At 39.6% G+C, this 18,335-nt stretch overlaps 1 protein-coding gene across 1 annotated transcript; it reads left to right on the top strand.

Annotated features, from left to right (window-relative positions):
• The first annotated feature begins 334 nt into the window (after positions 1 to 334).
• si:ch211-214e3.5 (zinc finger protein 518A) lies at positions 335 to 17,231 on the top strand. The gene is made up of 3 exons (XM_038735569.1): positions 335 to 838; positions 6,187 to 6,266; positions 10,138 to 17,231. The coding sequence occupies exon 3, from the start codon at positions 10,158 to 10,160 to the stop codon at positions 14,307 to 14,309; it is 4,152 nt and encodes a 1,383-aa protein (XP_038591497.1). The 5' UTR covers positions 335 to 838; positions 6,187 to 6,266; positions 10,138 to 10,157; the 3' UTR covers positions 14,310 to 17,231.
• Positions 17,232 to 18,335: the final 1,104 nt, after the last annotated feature.

Below are 18,335 nucleotides of genomic sequence, written 5' to 3' on the forward strand. Positions count from 1 at the left end.
GGCAGTCTATATAATGCTCAACCATAACATAATAATGTCAGGAGCAGAGAGAAAGGGGGAAGCAAGCACAGTCAGAGAGATTTAACTAAGGCTTTTAAATCTAATTACCCTTTTAAGGCTATTAATATGGTGTAAACATTGTAAGTACACAAAGCTACCATGTTGGGTGATGAGGCAACAATGTATCAGCCTCACATCCTCCATTACTGCACGTCTGTGCTCCTGTCTTTGTGTGTGCGTGTGTGTGCGTGTGTATGAGACAGTGACAAAGAGACAAAGAGAGAGGCAAATAGAAATGATGTAATTGTATTTGCAGTGAAAAATAAAATCATTCCCTATCATGGACCAACAAAGTCATATCAGTCTACATGTAACGCATTCAGTAGGAAATGGCGTATATCCGCCATTGCTGCTCGTTGCTTCTTCTTCCACCTTGTAGACACACACACACACACACACACACACAAACACGCGCGCGCGCACAGGCTGCGAATGACGTAGGGCTCATTCTGCGAAAACACCGTCAGGTTCGCGTGGACGTCTAGTTAAACCGAATATATTTCAACTTTAGTGAAAGTTGTTTTAACTGTTTTCTACATAACTATGTCCTGCGTGGCACTAGTTTGGTATTTGACAAGCAATACATATTCATCCGCTTCTACATGAGTGTCAAGAGCGCAGCAGTACCCGGATGGACTGTCATGGCCGCCGTCGCTGTGGTTCCATAGAGAGGAGAGAAGGAAGACAAATGTTTCTGCTGTGTGTTTTTCTACCATAACCTCCTTTTTATAATGTCGGACGTTGACGGGACGCCGCCTGAACTTCCATCGAGTTAATAGTAAGAAGCAACAGATTTTTTGTAACTTTGAATATCTTCGCGTGGGTGGGGGCTTTATTTTGGTGTAAAATAACTGGTTATTAAAGTCCACAGACACTAACATTGTCGCGAAGTGGTTAACATATTTTCCGTGTATCGACATATGAATTGCCACAGTGCAAAAACATGTCAGTGCATAGTCTGGACTCCTTTGTTGCTGTCTGTCTGTACAGCCTTTGATGCTCCCACTAATGCAGCGTTCCCTCGCGTTTCCTAAACTTAAGCGACTATGGAGCAAGTCACTCGAAAAAGTACACACACAGTAAATTCAGCTTTCGATTTGTAATGCTATGGCAGAGATTCACCTTTTTGCAACATGTTGTACTTGTCCCCGTGTGTGGTACTGAAGCTGGAATTGCAGTTGGGAGACGATGCAACTTTTCTTCTCATCTCCAAGCTGCATTTATCTAGCCCATTTAGGTTGTGTTGGCCTAGAGTAGCCTACCTGTCTGCAGGTGTTCACTAAAGTCTCGTTCTGTTTTATGATATTAGTTTCATATATCCAGTTTTATTAGTAATAATCAAAGCTCAGTAAGCCTGTATAGTTAAAATTGATTTGGATTGTTTAATGTCCATCTTGTAAGTGTGTTATTGAAATAAATTATTTAAATCCACGTGTTTGTGGAAACACTATTAGCAGAAATAAAAATTTTCCTAGACTGAAGTAGGTGGTGCAGATAAGTCATAAAATCATGACAGCCATTTTTCCCCCAACATGGCTTCCTCTGACCTACAGGGTTGACAGCTGACAGAGACATATGGGGTTGAAGGCTGATGCAGGTCTCCTGCTGATCTTAACATTAATACTTTTAAAGTGTAATGTTGAACTGAGGTGGTAATACAAGTATTCAACACTGTATTTGAACAGACTCATTTGCATTATGCTTATGTAATTGGGTTGTTTGCATTTATAGAGGGTACTACTATCCTACGTGCAAATGAACCTTTTCCTGTGTTGATTTTCAGTTATCTTGATGCTGCCACCATTACTGTCATTATCTGTTCAGTGTAAAATAGTATTTTTTTTAAATTGCCCTTTAACTAATCTGCTGAACAATTGATTTATCTTAGGTCTGCTCCAATTTCCTAAAGCCAACGTGATGTTATCACGCTGCTTGTTTTGTAACAATCCAAAGATATTAAAGGGGATCACCACTTGTTTTCCACATCAAAGTGCGTTTCCTGGTGATGGGGGGAGGGGGGGGGGTATTGCATATTTGAGGAAATATGCAAACGCGTTCTGCTGGAAGAAGATGGGAGTGCAGAGAACAGTCCAAGTTGTAAATGAAACCATTGACACACATCTTTATTTAAAAAGAAAACTCCCCTTGGATTGGCACAGTCCTTCAATAAGACGGAGGCTGGTACTCTCCCGGTTTCTCCTGGTTGTGGGGGGAAGGCGACTGCTGGTAGCCTGTGGGGCCGCTGCTGACGTACAGAGCAGGCGGGTATGGAGTGGTTTGGTCGTTGGCCGGGTCTATGTAGTCCTGGTCAAACTCCCTGACACCTTGGCGATACCTTCCATACACAAAGTAGCACATCTGGGTGGGAAGGAAAGCTGGGTGAGTCAGCGTTGGGTGGGGCTGAAGACTAAAAGTGAATGAAAGTGATGTGATAAATGGGCTGGAAAGACCTGTCCGTCATGAGTCCAACAGTGTGCAATGTTAAATCCGTGGAGTGCTCTTATAATGGTACTAAACTTTAAAGGAAAGCAGCCAATAGCTCTTTACTGAGGAGTATTTTGTAGAAAATGACTGAAATGAGTAATTATTAAAGATCAATAAATCATTTCAGCTCCACATTTAACACTTGATTAGTTCTGTGATTAAAATGATTCTGACCCTAAAGGCACTGGCTGGGAGATTCGTAAAACAGTGATCTGAAAAGAAAAACTGTTGATCCTCAAATTGGAGATGGTGTATTCTGCAGATGTGTTATTTCTTTGTGGAAGTGAAGTAGTCGCTTAATCCATTGTTTAAAATGTTATGTCAGGCTATTTATTTCTTTAGATGATTCCTCATTATCTCATCTGTGACACCACGGTGGTGGAACGAGCTACCACATGTCATCAGAGCAGGAGCGTCCCTCTTTAACTTCAAGAAGCTCTTGAAAACTCATCCCTTCCGAGAACACTTCCTCTTATAACACCTCTAACCTCTAACATGCACTTCCTGTGCTCTTCTTCTCCTTACAATTTTTTTTGTATTAATTGCACTATTCGTTAACTCTTACTTCTTTCCCTAGGTAAATTTAAAGGTTCCCTATGGCATTTTCTTGTAAAAGTAATTTGTTTTATGTTTTTCCAAAGTTACATTTCCATTCTGCGTTTCTCAAAAGAACACATCGGCTCTCTATAATCAAACAAACATCTGACAGAAAACAACAACATCAGTCTGAATGTGAGCGGAGGCTACAATCAGATCTCACCAGGGCTCCATAGCGGTGGCCCGATGGCCCGGGGCTTGTAAAAATCAGTTGAACTAGCAACTCAATGGCACGCAAAAAACGTTAGTATTTCTTTTTTTTGTTTTTTATTTAAACTGATCATCCTGCAGCTCTTGCCGCTCACCGTTGTCCAATCCAGATCTGTAGTTACGTGACGAGTGGTTGTTAGATGTGATTTCTATAATCTCAATCAAGCGGCAGCCTCTGGGTCTGAAAGTGAAACCACGCAGACGGCCAGAAGCGGTGAGTCCGCTGGCTGCAAAAAGAGGTCCGGTTCCATTAGAAATAATGGTAAAATGTTGCTACTTCTCAGCTGAATTATTACCTCAGTAAACACTTTCATAATGAGTTTATGGTCTCAGTCGCTAGTTTCAAGTCTTCTTCAACACAACATGATGTTCATTGAGTAAATTATGGTTGTCCTATTTAGGGGGAAAATAGACAATAATGCAGCATGTGCTTTTGGGCGGGACCTGTCAATCAGGATAGAGGCGACTTGTATTCGTTGCGCTGTGTACATTTTTTTTTATTAAATGGCTGTCAGCGGGAGAGAGAGCACGTCGTGTTTGAGTCTGTTCGTATGTTTTGTGATGTATGTTTTGTAAGTATAACAAGTTAACAGTATAAGATAACTTAGAAGTCACTGATAAATAACTATTAGAAGGAGGGCCAGTAAAAATTGTCATTGGGCCAGTATGTTTCAAACCAACTGGCCCGGTGGAGTGGAGTCGGTGTGGACGTACGTGCAGCAAAAGAGAGAATGTGTGTGACATAATTTTGGCCTGTGGGGTTCTGCACAGCATTGTGCTGGATTACAGGATGCCTGTGATGTGCCATACATGAACCTGTGCCCAGCACTAACACAGTACTGAAGTTTAGATATGATTTACAATAGTTAACAGAGATTAGGTGTTACCCATTAACCATTAATACCAAGTATTCCAGGACCTGTGATGTTACAATTGAGGATCGTGGTGGGCTGGCACAGGGAGCACAGGATGCAGTTTCCTGGTTCTGTAAGGCTGCCTTCAGGCAGTGATTCAGACCCGATGACCGGCTATTCGATCCTCAGTCTGGGTCAGTGTCAGGTTGGCGTCTGCTTGCTGCTGCGCCTAAGGTCATCAACACGCTGTTTGAGGTCTGGCAAGCTTTTCTTCATCTAAATAAAAAGAATTGCAGCATAAACTATCATATTATTATTGTTATCTAGTCGTCATCTAGGGCGGCTGAGGCTCAGGAGGTAGAGCGGGTTGCCCATTAATCAGAAGGTCGGCGGTTCAATCTCCCCCAGGCTGCATGTCGAAGTGTCCTTGGGCAAGATTCTGAACCCCGAATTTCCCCTGGTGGCTGTTCCGCCAGTGTGTGAATGTTAGTTTCTGTTAGAGCACTTAGGCTCAGTGTATGAACGTGTGTGAACGGTGAATGCGATGTAGTATAAAAGCGCTTTGAATGGTCGAAAAGACTAGTCCATATTGAACCATGGACATCACTGATGTATAAATGAAATATTCAAACCTCAGCTGGAGTCCTGCTGTCCATCTCAACGCTGTTGACTGCTTCTGTGATTTTTGTTCTTTTCTTTTTTTCGGTCAACTCCGTGTCCCTTTTTAATGCAACTTTTCATGCTGCTAAACAGAAAAGACTGCTCCTTAACGCTTGTAGAGGTTAAAGACTCCACAGGGGACCTGTAAGTCCTGATTGCCAGAGAGATGTTTTAATAGCTCCGATCCCACCGTTACAGTAAAGGGTTTATTTTGTTGTTTTTTTACCGCAAAGTTGATGTCTTAAAGGGTTTCTTGTTTTAGTTTTTATGAGTTTAGAGTCAAAAGGAAATTTTGTGTGCGGTTAAATCTGACAAACCTCTTAGATAGAAATATAAATATATATACAGTAAGTAGTATACATACTAGTAATGTTAGGTCCAAACTGTATACCACTCAGCAGTGTGGCATGAACTGCAGCTCATGTGGCATGAGGGGTAGGTGATACGAATTTATATCCCGTTAAAGGTATAGGCTATAAGATACAGTAATTGTTCTGTGTGTGTGTGTGTGTGTGTGTGTGTGTGTGTGTGTGTGTGTGTATGTATGTATGTATGTATGTATGTGTGTGTGTGTGTGTGTATGTGTGTATGTGTGTATATATATATATATATATATATAATTTTTTTTTTTTTTTATGGTATAAAATAACCATACTGTACTTTATCACATTTAATTATCACCTTTTATTTGGAACTTCCATACAAATACAAACTGCTCCTGCTCTGTTTTCTTTCTTCTTCTGTGGTGGTTGACAAACCAGCTTAGAGGTGCGTTACATCAACCAACTGTCACTCTCACGTGAACACGTTGTAAGCAGTCCTGCTGCCCAAATCCCTTTACCTCGCGTTACTTTACTCTACCTTGTGAGGCAGTTGGATTCTCAAGATGACGAGATTACATGAGAATCCAGCCCTGATTTGGTAGTAAGCCTGCCCTGAATATACTGTATAGCAGAGACACTGAGGGGTAGCTCATGCGGTGGAAATGGTATTGCCAAATCTCTACTGGTGGACACATTTCTTCAATCGCAGGATATATAGTGTCATATTGCCCAACCCTGTGTGGCGTGATGTTTTCTGTTTTTTAGTGAAACCAGGAAAGTTGTTCAAGTTCGTAACATTAAACTAATAATAATAATTTGTCAATATAAACACTTTGGTTGAAATCAAGAAAACGATCTTTGTTTTGTTAAACAAAATAGTGTCCACAAATAGATCCTACACAATTTTCCATAGTGTATTTAATTGTAATTAATTTGGTATTTAAACGTAAAATTCTGTTGGAAACTGGAAGTTGTAATTTTGTGCTTATGTTTTACAGGCACCGTGACTACACTACAAGCTCCTCTTCTGCAGAGACATCATGCATTAAATGTTTGGGTTTTTCCTAAAGGAGAACAGGTAATAACTGCTTATTAAATGTATTTGTACCATTTATTCTTACGTGAGCAATCAAGCTATAACCTTGTAAGGGTGGGAATCACCAGAGGCCCCACGATACGATATTATCACGATATTTATGTTGTGATTTGATTTACAAATCAAATCAAATTTAAAATACATTGAGATATATTGCAATTTATTACCTTTTTCCAACTTCTAATTAGGTCCCTAAAGTCAAACTTCTGTTTATCTAAAAAGATACATTTCTCTGTTTGTTCATATCACTTTTTCAGTCCTCTATATGGTCCTGTTGATACAGTATTGCCAAATACAATACTATTCACGATACTATTATGTATCGACCGCCCCCCCCCACCTTGGTGTGTGGATGCATTGTGGGACTTATTTTACTTGCTTAGACACTAATTCCATTTTCTACCTTTTAGATTTTATTCAGCAATTATTATATGATTATTGTTTTTAGTATGACTACTAGTGGTACACTTATGACTAGTGGTATATAGACATGTAGATAATTTTGGTGGTTTTGTGAAGTCTTAGATTTCTGCCAGCACCCTTAATACAGTGGAAGTGAAAGGATTTTTTTCTGGTTCTCAGATTATTGACTTTATGTCAACAGGTATATATTGAATGCTGTGATCACCACAAACTAAATTCTGTGGTTTAAGAAGCATATGTTGTCTTGAGTCACAACTGCTTCCTAACAGTTCATTCTTCTGACGAGCTTATGGACACCTGGTGAAGTCCCTCTTACATGTTTGGTTATTTTTACGTAGTGGTTCTTCAGTCAAGGCTTTCTTTAATTATATATATATTTAATTTATCTCAGACACAGAGTATAATGTTTTACTAAGGAATTGGAGAGACTGAGCTGTCAATGTAATCTCACGGGAAGCTTGAGGTGCACTATGCTAAAATGAAAAAAAGAGGCAAATGCATATGTAGTCTCTGAAAAAACCTTTTTCTTTCAGTTAGATTTGCACATTGTATTGAAATGCTTACCGTGAGAGCAAAGAGCAAGTGTGTAAGGAGGTAATTTGCATGCAAGAAGGGAGAACAGACTCTGAGTGTTCTGATTGGTTGGGATGTGTTTCTTCTAACGACTCTGATTGAGCAGTCAGTGACCAGGCAGTATACTTGCCAAACAATGTGTATCACTTCATTTAAAACTGACAACACTGGTATGCAGTGATTCTGTTTTGACTAAATGTCTCTCAATATCTCCAAGTGAGTGTCATGTCAGTGGGGGCTGAGTCAGATTATTCCATTTTTTTTCTGTTTTATACAAATATAGGCAACTCTACAATGATAATTATAATCAAGAAAATAAAAACGATATTACATATTTAAAAATAGTGAATTTTATAGGTAAGGGATTTAATTCTCTACAGAATTACTTTATTGTTGGGATGGCTGTGGCTCCACATATTGAAGTGCCCTCGGGCAAGAAACTAAACCCCAATAGCTCTTGATGGTTGGCGTGTGTGTGTGTGTGTGTGTGTGTGTGTGGTGTGTGTGTGTGTGTGTGTGTGTGTGTGTGTGTGTGTGTGTGTGTGTGTGTGTGTGTGTGTGTGTGTGTGTGTGTGTGTGTGTGTGTGTGTGTGTGAGAATGAGCAGGACCTTGTCAAGTGTTATAAAGTGCCATATAAATGTAGCCATAGTCCTCTGGGCACCACCATCTGTTAATAACAGGGAAATTAAACCAAATTAATTAAAACTCAATCATTAATTTGATCAGTCTCTTAAGAAGGAATTGAATTATTTCGATAAATTGACACACCTACAACTTATTCATAAGAGGGTATTTATCTATAGCTAAATAGCCAATAAATCAAGGTTTAATAAGGAAAATTAACAAACAACAGATGAATAGAACCTGATCTTATTTGCAATAGTGAGGTACGTAATCTGAAGGTGAGACACAGCAGTAAGATGCTAACGTAAAGCTAGGGCACTTAACTTCTCTAAATGGGAATTCAAATATTTTATTCAACATTTTCATGACAGCAAAAAAGCGTGGTTCAGCCTACCGTTTTGAAGTGCTGGCAGAGACGAGCTGCTCCAGCTGGCTTTGGCATTGTGGTTGTGTGCAGGGTTTAGGCCGCCGTGCAGTGGGAAGTGCAGTTATGCTCCCAGGTGACTCCTTGTGAGCAGCTGGTCTGGCAGTCTTGTTTCAGGGCTGACTGCAGAGATCCAGGATTTCAGAAAGTTACTTTCAAAATTTGCTCCAACAGTTCAGGTACAGCTGTGGTTTTTTGAATAAAATACCGGACTACCCTAACTTCTTCAGCTGGGCTTCTACTTGTGTTGGCTAGATAAAACTAAAATAGAGAAATAGTGTGAGAGACTACATTGTAGGCTACAAAAAACAAATTAAAAGAAATCCTTTAAAGGCTTGCTGATAAAACTAGTTAAAACTAATATTGTGCACTGACTTTAGGTGAGGCATAAAAACTTAAAGAGAGACGGCTGAGGAAACTAGAAAAGAAACAAATTTGTGAGCTCGAAGAGGGTTGAGGCCCAGCCTAACGCTTACATGGTGCAACTCTTAGATGAGGTGTTGCCAAGGTAGGAGTTTTGGCCCGGGGAGGAAGGCTTTCACACTGAAATGCTGATATACTATTATATGAAATTATAATGAATATAGTAATTAATAGATTAAAACTAACAGTATACTATTAACTGAACATTATACCTTTTTATTAATGTTATAATATTATACTACTCATTTATACTTGTTCCTTCACTGTGGCAAAATCAGTATTTTTGGACCGGTGTCAACATTTTTTTAACTTTGTTGAGAAATACACATTTCAAAATGTCAGTATTTTATTTATTTATTTTTTTTGCTTTATAATCAAGCAAGTAGCCTCATAGTTCCATCCATCCATCATCAACCACTTATCCTGCGTACAGGGTTGCGGGGGGGCTGGAGACATTGGACGAAAGGCTGGGTACACCCTGGTCAGGTCGCCAGTCCATCTACACATTGACAAAAAAACACTCACACTCACACCTAAGGACAGTTTTAGAGACACCCCAATTAACCTAGCCTGTCTTTGGACAGTGGGAGGAAGCCGGAGAGAACCCACGCGGAGAACATGCAAACTCCACGCAGAAAAGGCTGGGGCAACCAGGGTTTGAACCCACAACCTTCTTACTGTGAGGCGACAGTGCTAACCACTGAACCACTGCGGCTGTCTCATATTGTCCACAATAGGTCTAATTGTAATATATGACCTTCTCCAAATCGTGCATCCCTGCCGTGTTCACTGCTACGCTATATAATGCATGTTAAGTTAACATTATGAGTCCCCGGAGGGAGAAGAGTTGCTTTGGTATGCTGCTCCAGCTGGGAAAAGTTGTGGTTCCGTTGTCGAATGATGCAGTCTGGGCAGTGTTCCGATTATGCAGGTCAGACAAAATGAACGCTCCATCATTTGTTCGGCTTACAGAGTTAACAGCCCAGCGTTAACTGGCTTTGTTGCTCCTGTTGCTTGTAAAGTTAGCTGGCTGACTTTGTGTAATAGCTGCTGTAAGACAAAGAGATTGGTTCGGTGGGTCTGTTTCAAGCAGACTACACGGCAGAGGAGACCTCTGTCCTGAGGTCCGAGAGCTGAGTTTGAACAACAAAAGGTGAGCCGCTGTTTTTGATATCTGGTTGCAGGATAGTCATGGGGATATCGGTTATAGGAAGTGACCGGAGGAGAGGTGCAACTGTGAACGTCATGGCTTAAATTTCAAAATAAAGGTTCAGTTTTTCACCCAAAGAACGAATGAATCTATGGAGTCCAGTGCATGCATTTAGAATAAGTGGGAGTGTTCTGCTTGTATTAATGAAAAACACATTTGATTTCCTCTCTTACAGGTATCAGCAGTTTTACAACTATGGAAGAAGACCTCACAATACCTCATGATTCTGCCAAAAACTGCAACATATCAGTAGCAGAGGATGAAAAAGAAAAGGTAAAAGACTTTGTGTATAAGCATTTCAGAGAAGTGACAGATGGATCACTCTTCAATAATGCAGAAGAATCTTCTATTAAGGACCATGGGAGTTCCACCAAGAAGGATAAACAAACTCTCAATAAAACCCATTGTAAAATTCACCAGGGGGCTGTTTTCTCCGGCAAGATTCTGAGTTTTGAATGCTCGGTGTGTAAAGATGATTCAACATATAGCCCTAATGATCTCCTTAAACATTTTCGAGCAGCTCATAAAGGAACACTTCCTACATACCCTTGTGACCTGTGCGGGTTTGTCACGAATGAGTTCCCTGCTCTTCAACGCCATCGGATTGAGCACAGGAATACTCTGGTTACATGTGAGCTCTGCAACGACGATGTTCAGTACTCTCTGCTTCTGCTTACCAGACACTACATCATGTGTCATAGTCTAAATGGACAGTTTAACTGTGACTGGTGTGAGTTTACAACTGTGGATGCAGGTACATTCGTCCAGCACATCCATCATCATAATGAGAGTCCTTGGAAGTGTTCAAAATGCAGGCACATCAGCATGAATGAAGAGGATCACCAGAAGCATATGAAAGCTCACTTGGGTACATTCCCCTTCACTTGTCAGATATGTGGATATGGTGCAGCAAGGAGCGAGTACCTTAAGAAGCACATGGCAGCTGTACACAAAGAGGAGGCTGAGAGAAGGAATGTATGGAAGGCTATAGAAGACAATGGCACTCCAACAAATTCATCTGCAAGCTTAAAACTTTTGCTAAAAAAGAGTGGTGAATCACAGGAGGCTCAGAGGATATCAAAAGTGAACAGTCTTTCTGGGAGTGTATCAAACCAAAATGGCAGGCTAATGAAACCAGAAATATCCTTAGAGGAGACCCACCATTTTGCGGATGGAATTGTAGCAAAAAAGGACAACAAAAATTGGAGCAAAGGCTCTCATAACACAGATCAGTCAATGCCAGTAATGTTACAGGAATGTGACAACTCTGCAAATTCTGATGCTGCAAGCCACGCCAATCCTAATGGACTGACGGTTCTGATGGTTAAGAACAAAATCTCTCTTCCCCCCAACTGCACAACCAAAGTAATGGGATTCAAGATGGTTGATGGCAAAAAACATTTAGTTCTCAAAGTAATACCAACAGCAAAGCAAGACTCATGCATGCAGAACCATTCCTCAGTTGAAGATGTGGGCTCCTCAGCACCAAATCCTGTGTTGAATAAAAGTAAAGTCTCTATTGAGAATGGGGAACGCTTTGATGGCAAGAGCTCAACATCGCATTGCCTTGCAGTTTCACCAAGAAGTGGATCTTGCCTACATATGGATCAAGATGATATTATGGCTGTAAAAGTAAAGACTGAGGAGGAAGAAACCTCTGTTTGCAACTTTGATTCCATCCCACACAGAGTTGATGTTGAGGAACAGACTAATCGTATGCTAAATAGATCTTTGACTTGTGCAGATACGTTATATCCCATGACAAATGAGTTTGATCATGTGTGCGCCCAAAGTCACCCAAGTCAAAACACCTGCTCAGAGAGAAGTAAGTTTGATATCTCAATCTCAACATGTAACTCTGATGCAAACAGCCAAAAAAGCAGCAATACTGTGTGTGCCGGTAAGGTCACTGGTTTATCTCCAACTTCAAAAGTTGCTCAGGAAACATTGCTTTCCAAACAAATCTCGAGAAAAACAGTTGAAAACTGTGGGGCAGCAGATGAGTTATCAATGACTGATACAGTAGCAGACAACTCTTCCTTTAACACTATAGAAAATGAAGATCAATCTTCTCACAGTACTCCCGAAAAGGATAACCCTAACAGGGTTAGAACTGAAATTAAATATAAAAATGGCCAGCAAATCTTTAAGAAGCCTTCAACAAACCAGCCTCTGTCAGAGTCATCCCCACCTATTCCAGGCAGCAGCAGAGAAAGTGCCATGGGTTCTGAAAACTGCTCACAAAATTCACCAAACCAAGAAGTATTTACTTTTCACAATTATTCCAAGGAGACATTCAGCACATCACCTAACACTACCCAAAATATTGCCCATATGTCTGAACATTCAGCAGAAAAAGAACTTATTTGCGAGTCATCTCAGTTTAGCTTGACTTTGGCAGAGTCTCCAGAACCAATCACAGAAAGTGGCAATGGAGAAGACTCAATTCAAGAAAATATTTGGGAGGGCATAAGCAAAGTGTCTGATAGTGATATTGAGGTTGATGAGTGCATAGCTAGTGTTGATAATTCTCCAACGGAGGATGAAAATCCTGAGTCAGTGCTCCAAGACTTTAATATTATCAAAATAGAGGAGGAGAGCATTCCTATATCCAAAAAACAGTCAGAAACCAACTGTAGTTCAACTTCCCTGGGCAGTTTTGTGGAGGAACATTCAGACGCAATCATAACCAAACAACTTAATAAAGAAAGAGTTGGATCTTCTAGTGCAAGCAATGATTCTTTAAAACAAACAAAAACAACTCTACGAATTCTTCAATTGCCAGAGGGTAAGCAATCAGTACTCCTTAGGACTACTGAGAATCGATTTGCCATGCCATTGCAGGTCAAGGCCAACCCAGGTTTCAAACTGATAACGAATTCTGCTAACCCTCAGATCAATTTATCTTACATGAAGCCAGGGTTAGAAAGATCAAGTAACCCTACTGGCATAACCCTTGCTCCAAACAGCAGGATAGGTATCTCGGCACCAAAGGCAGGAGCCACTGAAAAAGGTACATCCCTTCTCTCTGCTGTTCAACCAGGTGTTAGCACCACCTCAAGTCACTACTTTATCAACAGCCCAACTTTTAAGGGTCCTGTACTCCTTTCAAGCACACCGCATAATACACCTACAGACAAGACAGCAAAGACGCAGCCAACTTGCTACTTAGTTCAGAGGTCTGTTCCATTTGTTCAGACCCCCAGTACTCCTGGGCTCAGATTGGCAAGTGCACAATTACCACTGAACTCACGGCCAGTTCTGGCCATGCCCGTGAGCTCTGCAGACAAACCCAGCACTCTGCAGACTGGTCGTCAGGCGTTCTTGCTCCGATACATCTCTCCACCCAAATCAGGCGTACTATTGAACAACCAAGATGCAAAGACTGGGGCTCAGTATAGCCAAACCAGTGACAGTACTGGAAACAAAGTCATATTTAAAATTGTCACTCCTTCTGGTAGCCTCCTTACAAGTGGCGCTCCCACCTCAAGCAGTCAGCCTTTGTTTTTGGCCACCAGACCTCAGACCCAGTGTTTTTTAGTGTCATCAAACAAAACTAATGCAAAAGCCTCAAGTGGAGTAAAGAAAATGATCACCATACAAAATACTGCACAGAAAGATGTCAAGGAATCTTGCATTTCACCCTCTCAGATGAATGTAAAGGTACCACAGTGTGAAGCAGAGAAACCTATCCTAGCCCCAAGGCCGATTCGGCCTCCAAGCCAAAGGAAAAGGCGCAGGAAACCATTATTTGATGAGCTTCCAACAACGGTGCATAAAGCTAGAAGACTCACAAATAAAGTACTGACTGAGAGAGAGACTACTGTGTTATGGAAGCCTGTAGCCAAAGAAGTTGAAAGGAAACTGAGACTTGCTCCTTTCAGTTCTCTACAGCAGGTCAAATGCCCACGTAGATACCAACCTGTAGTGGTGCTCAATCATCCAGATGCTGACATTCCTGAAGTGGCCAATATCATGAAGGTAGTGACCAGGTACAAAGGTGCTGTTACTAAGGTCTCTCTGTCTCAGAAAACAATCGAAGCGCTCTCTGAACTTGGTGCTCTAGGGAAGAATTCCTCGATAAAAGGTGTGTCATCTCACAGCGATGATCCAAGACCTAGGCCAGTTCGGAGTTCTGTCCGAGAGCGATTCCTCCTGAAACTGAAGTTAAGGAAAAAAAGCAAAAAAAAGTACGAGGTAGTGGAAACTTTATCAGGTTGTAGACAAGAGCCTGTGGTGTTTGACTGCTGGTTTTGTGGTCGGCTCTTCAACAGCCAAGAACATTGGATTGGCCATGGCCAACGGCACCTGATGGAGGCAACTAGAGACTGGAATAAACTGTTCTGAAAGTTTTCCATCACCTTTAAATGGGTTGATATTCTGTCCTTTTGGAGGTGGAACAAGCTGAAGTTGTATATTTTTAATGACCTTCCACTATACGTTCAATTTCCGTTCCTGTAAATACATATTCTTAAGTGAATCATAGTTTATCTTTTCATAGGCATATTCTGGTAAATTATGTACTGCAAACATGATTTATATCATGCATGCACAGGTCAAATTGAACTGTGAAAATGGTACACTGGTAATTAGGAGTTGTTGTAAGAGCACTAGGTTAAAGAAAGGGGGCAATGTCAGCAAATGTTGTATGCAGAGTTGGATTAATTACTCAGGTGATTTCATATTAATCTGGTTTGTCATTTTTGCTCATAAATTTCAGAAAAGCATAGGCCTAGTTTAAGGGACTTTTGTATCTGCTTTTATTATCCTGCACATGACAGGAAACTGTATTTGTATAGCTTAACTCTAAAGCTTGTAGACCAATTCAATTGTTTTGCGCTTGTGATGAATAAACTGTTTGGTCCAAAATATTCCTTTTTGTATGATGATTTAAGTAAAGGGGGTATAATTTTACACTATTGTCAGGATTTTGTCAACCTGTAGCATGCATTTGTTATAACTAGACAGTAATCTCTTTAGTCTGCCAAGTGTTGAAAATAGACAGGCGATTTTATAAAATACTTTCTTGTATCTGTACTTGAGAAATACACATCAGCCCACTTTACACCCTATGCAGTTTTGACCTAACAATATCTTTGTGGCAGCGGCTTAGGCGGTTTGTTGTGAATCATGTGAATCCACATTTGATTTCTGTTTACTTATAAATATTAAAGGTCCCATGAATTTGCTTTCAGATTGTACATTATTTGTGGGTTGCAATGTTAATTCATTAAAGTAGACGTTGGTGCAGGATGTTAACATCAAGAGAGACTAAATATAGCAATCTTTCAGAAACAACATAGAAATGTTTGTCAAATGGGGGCTCGGTTGGCATCTACTTCCAAAACCTTTAGATGCCAGAGCTGAAAAATGGCTTCATTATTTTGATCATTTATAATTGGAATTGTAAAGATTATAATTAAAGATATGTCAATAAGGGATATCAACAATGATAAACTAGGGTTCTAACTAACAATTATTTTCACTATTGATTCATGCTGCTGCTGATTAACTTCTTGATTAATTGTATAATCTGTTAAATGAATGAATATGAAGAAAATGCCTTGCACTATTTTCTAAAGACCAAGGCGAGGTACGACTGTCCAATAGCCAAAGATATTCACATAATACAAAGGAAAGCAGCAAATCATCACAATTTAGAAGCTGGAATGAGGCAAAGTTTGGCATTTTTGCTTGAAACATTTCTTTAATGATTAATCAGTTATCAATAGTTTTAGCTAATCGTTTCAGCTCTGCGTAAAACATATTTCATCCTTATTTATACCGATTTTAGTTTGTTGTTTAGCTACTGTCCGAGAAACTGAAAACTTCCTGCAGATATTTCACATTAAAGCCTGTCGGGAAAGAAAGAGGCTATGCCCTTAATACCATTGGAAGGCTTTTAATCTGAAACATCTGTGCAGGAAGTGTAACTTTTTATTGACAGTAGATTAACAGAAATTTGTTTTTAATAGCAAAGTGTAAGTGATTTGTAAAAATTAGTGAATGAATACAATATTTCTGTTATAGAAAACAAAGTCAGAGCAGTAGAGTGGTAAGGTTGACGTGGCTTGTTCTAACTTGGTCCACTACCACAGCACTGTGGAAAATGGAAACATTGCTTTTGCCCCTTGAACCTATGTTACTGCTGCTAGTGCTGAGTATACATATTAGTTTTATGATGAGAGGGGATCACAATCCCAAATCTTGTAGTGGAACTACAAAATGCGATGGTTGAGAAAATGTAAACTGTACAGCAATAGATGAGGTTGGATATTAAAATGTGAAACAGCATTTTTGACATACATTTTCTGTTGAAGAAAGTGCACCCAGAGACCCAAGAAAAAAACACAAAGGCATTTTCATACCTTTTTTAAACGGTTCTTGGTTCAATAAGAAGTTTCTTGTTAATATCAAATACTTTCAGAAGTGATTTAATAGTTACTGTCATGTTTGTTTTTCATTCTCTGTAGACATTTTAAGTGTAGTAGGAGCCCTGAACATAACCCATGTGTTTGGCAATAACCTTTTATTGCATTAATGTTGTACTGTAAATCTGCTCACTGTCATCATTGAGTCCAGTATGCTGCACATACATTTGTTTGATTTTTACATTTGGCATACATTTTTGTTATGGCAACAGGACATGGACTTTGTATTTTCTTGATGGGTTTTAATGATTGTATTACATGACGATCGAAACATGGAATGAATGTTTTATTCCATTCAATATGCAAATGTGATATTTAATATAATAGAATGCAAGCCATGCTAAGGGTTTTATATTTTAAAATGGTTCTAAACAGCCAGCCTCCAATTACTGAAGTTCTGAACTCAGCAGGGTCCACCTTTCACCAGCATTATCTAGATGTTCATTTTAATCAACAACTCCAACCAACAAAAGTGCATTTTATTCTACAGTAGGTTAATTCCCTGAAATCATTTCATATAAAAGTCCAATTAATGTAGCATGAGTAGTCGCTACATTCCACTGATATTTGTAACTTACCAGTGAGACCAAACATTCATTCAACTTTTACTTGGTACATGTTTTTTGTTTTGTTTTTTTCACATTTTCTTAATAAAATTGTTCAACATTGTGGGAATAAAGTTTATGCTTGCTTTTTTCCTGAGAGTGAGGTGAGAAGATTTTTATTTATATATGTATCTTGTGTACAGAACTGGAGTCTGGATGCAGTTAGTCTAGCTTAGCATACAGACTGGAAAGGGGTAACCGCTATCCTGGCTTTGTCCAAAGTAAAAAAAAAACACTTACCAACACCTCTAAAGCCCCCCTTTTAACAAGCTTTAACTGGTTAATTGTATCTGTACACAAACAGAAATGTAAAAATTATAGTTTGTGGTTGGAACTATTTCTTTACAAAGACCAATTTATCCATCCGCCCAGTACTTTTCTATAGTGTCTGCGGCTACAGTGCGAGTTGCCAGATACGCACTTAGTGAACACAGGTTTTTGGTATAGCTCATACAGGCATGAAGGCACCAAACCTATCAAAGTCACTTAAATACAAGACTTGGAAGGTGTAGGATTGTTTTGTCAAAAAAGTAGTTCCAGCATGAAACTTCCCCTAAATCCACAAATTGGTGTTTCAACATATGTTTGTGTACACATGTAACCAATGATATACAATGTTAATTGGTGAGCTTTAAGATTTCTTATATATTTGGACAGAGCCAGACTTGATGCTTCCCTATGCTTCCAGTCTTTATGTTAAGCTAAGCTAACCACATCCTGACACCCATGTACACATCCATCATCTTATCCCATTCTCTGAAAGAAAGTGAATAAGCCTATTTCCCAATATGTTGAACTGTTCCCTCTTTCAGACTACCCTGCTGCAAAAAGCTTACTTCTGGTCATAACATCCCTTTTCCAAGACAAACCATTTATTTTACTGCTAACATATTCATTACTTTAAGGTAAAATAACACGATATAAAGTGTCTAAAGATTCATTGCGCTCACCACCATCATACAGACAGCTTGACTTGATCACATCCAAATGGATGCAAACACCAAAAGTACTCCAGGTCTTGTTTCACTTTGTGGGTTTATGTTTGCGACTGATCACAAGGTTTCATTTATATGATGGAAATACATGTTACAATGTTAAAACAACCCTGTTGTTTTATCATCTTTGCTCTTTACTTCTTCTTCACTGCTCTCAGGCCAAAGAACTATTTGGGTTATTTATGAAAGTACTGTTGATGGGATTTCAAACTGTACAAATGAGTTCTGCACTGTGATAATCACAAACCTGCATATTCCAGTTACTTACTTATCAGTTGTTGAGCCTGTAATTAAAAGTAAACACAGTCATTGAATAAAATTTCAGTTCATACTCAAATACAC

Source organism: Micropterus salmoides, unplaced genomic scaffold, assembly GCF_014851395.1.
Source record: "Micropterus salmoides isolate LMB-PRFRI ecotype aquatic unplaced genomic scaffold, ASM1485139v1 Ms_hic_scaffold_21, whole genome shotgun sequence".
NCBI lineage: Eukaryota > Metazoa > Chordata > Actinopteri > Centrarchiformes > Centrarchidae > Micropterus > Micropterus salmoides.

Excerpts from the sequence above, each read along its gene's own strand:
- si:ch211-214e3.5 (XM_038735569.1), top strand. The coding sequence starts at position 10,158 with ATGGAAGAAGACCTCACAATACCTCATGATTCTGCCAAAAACTGCAAC.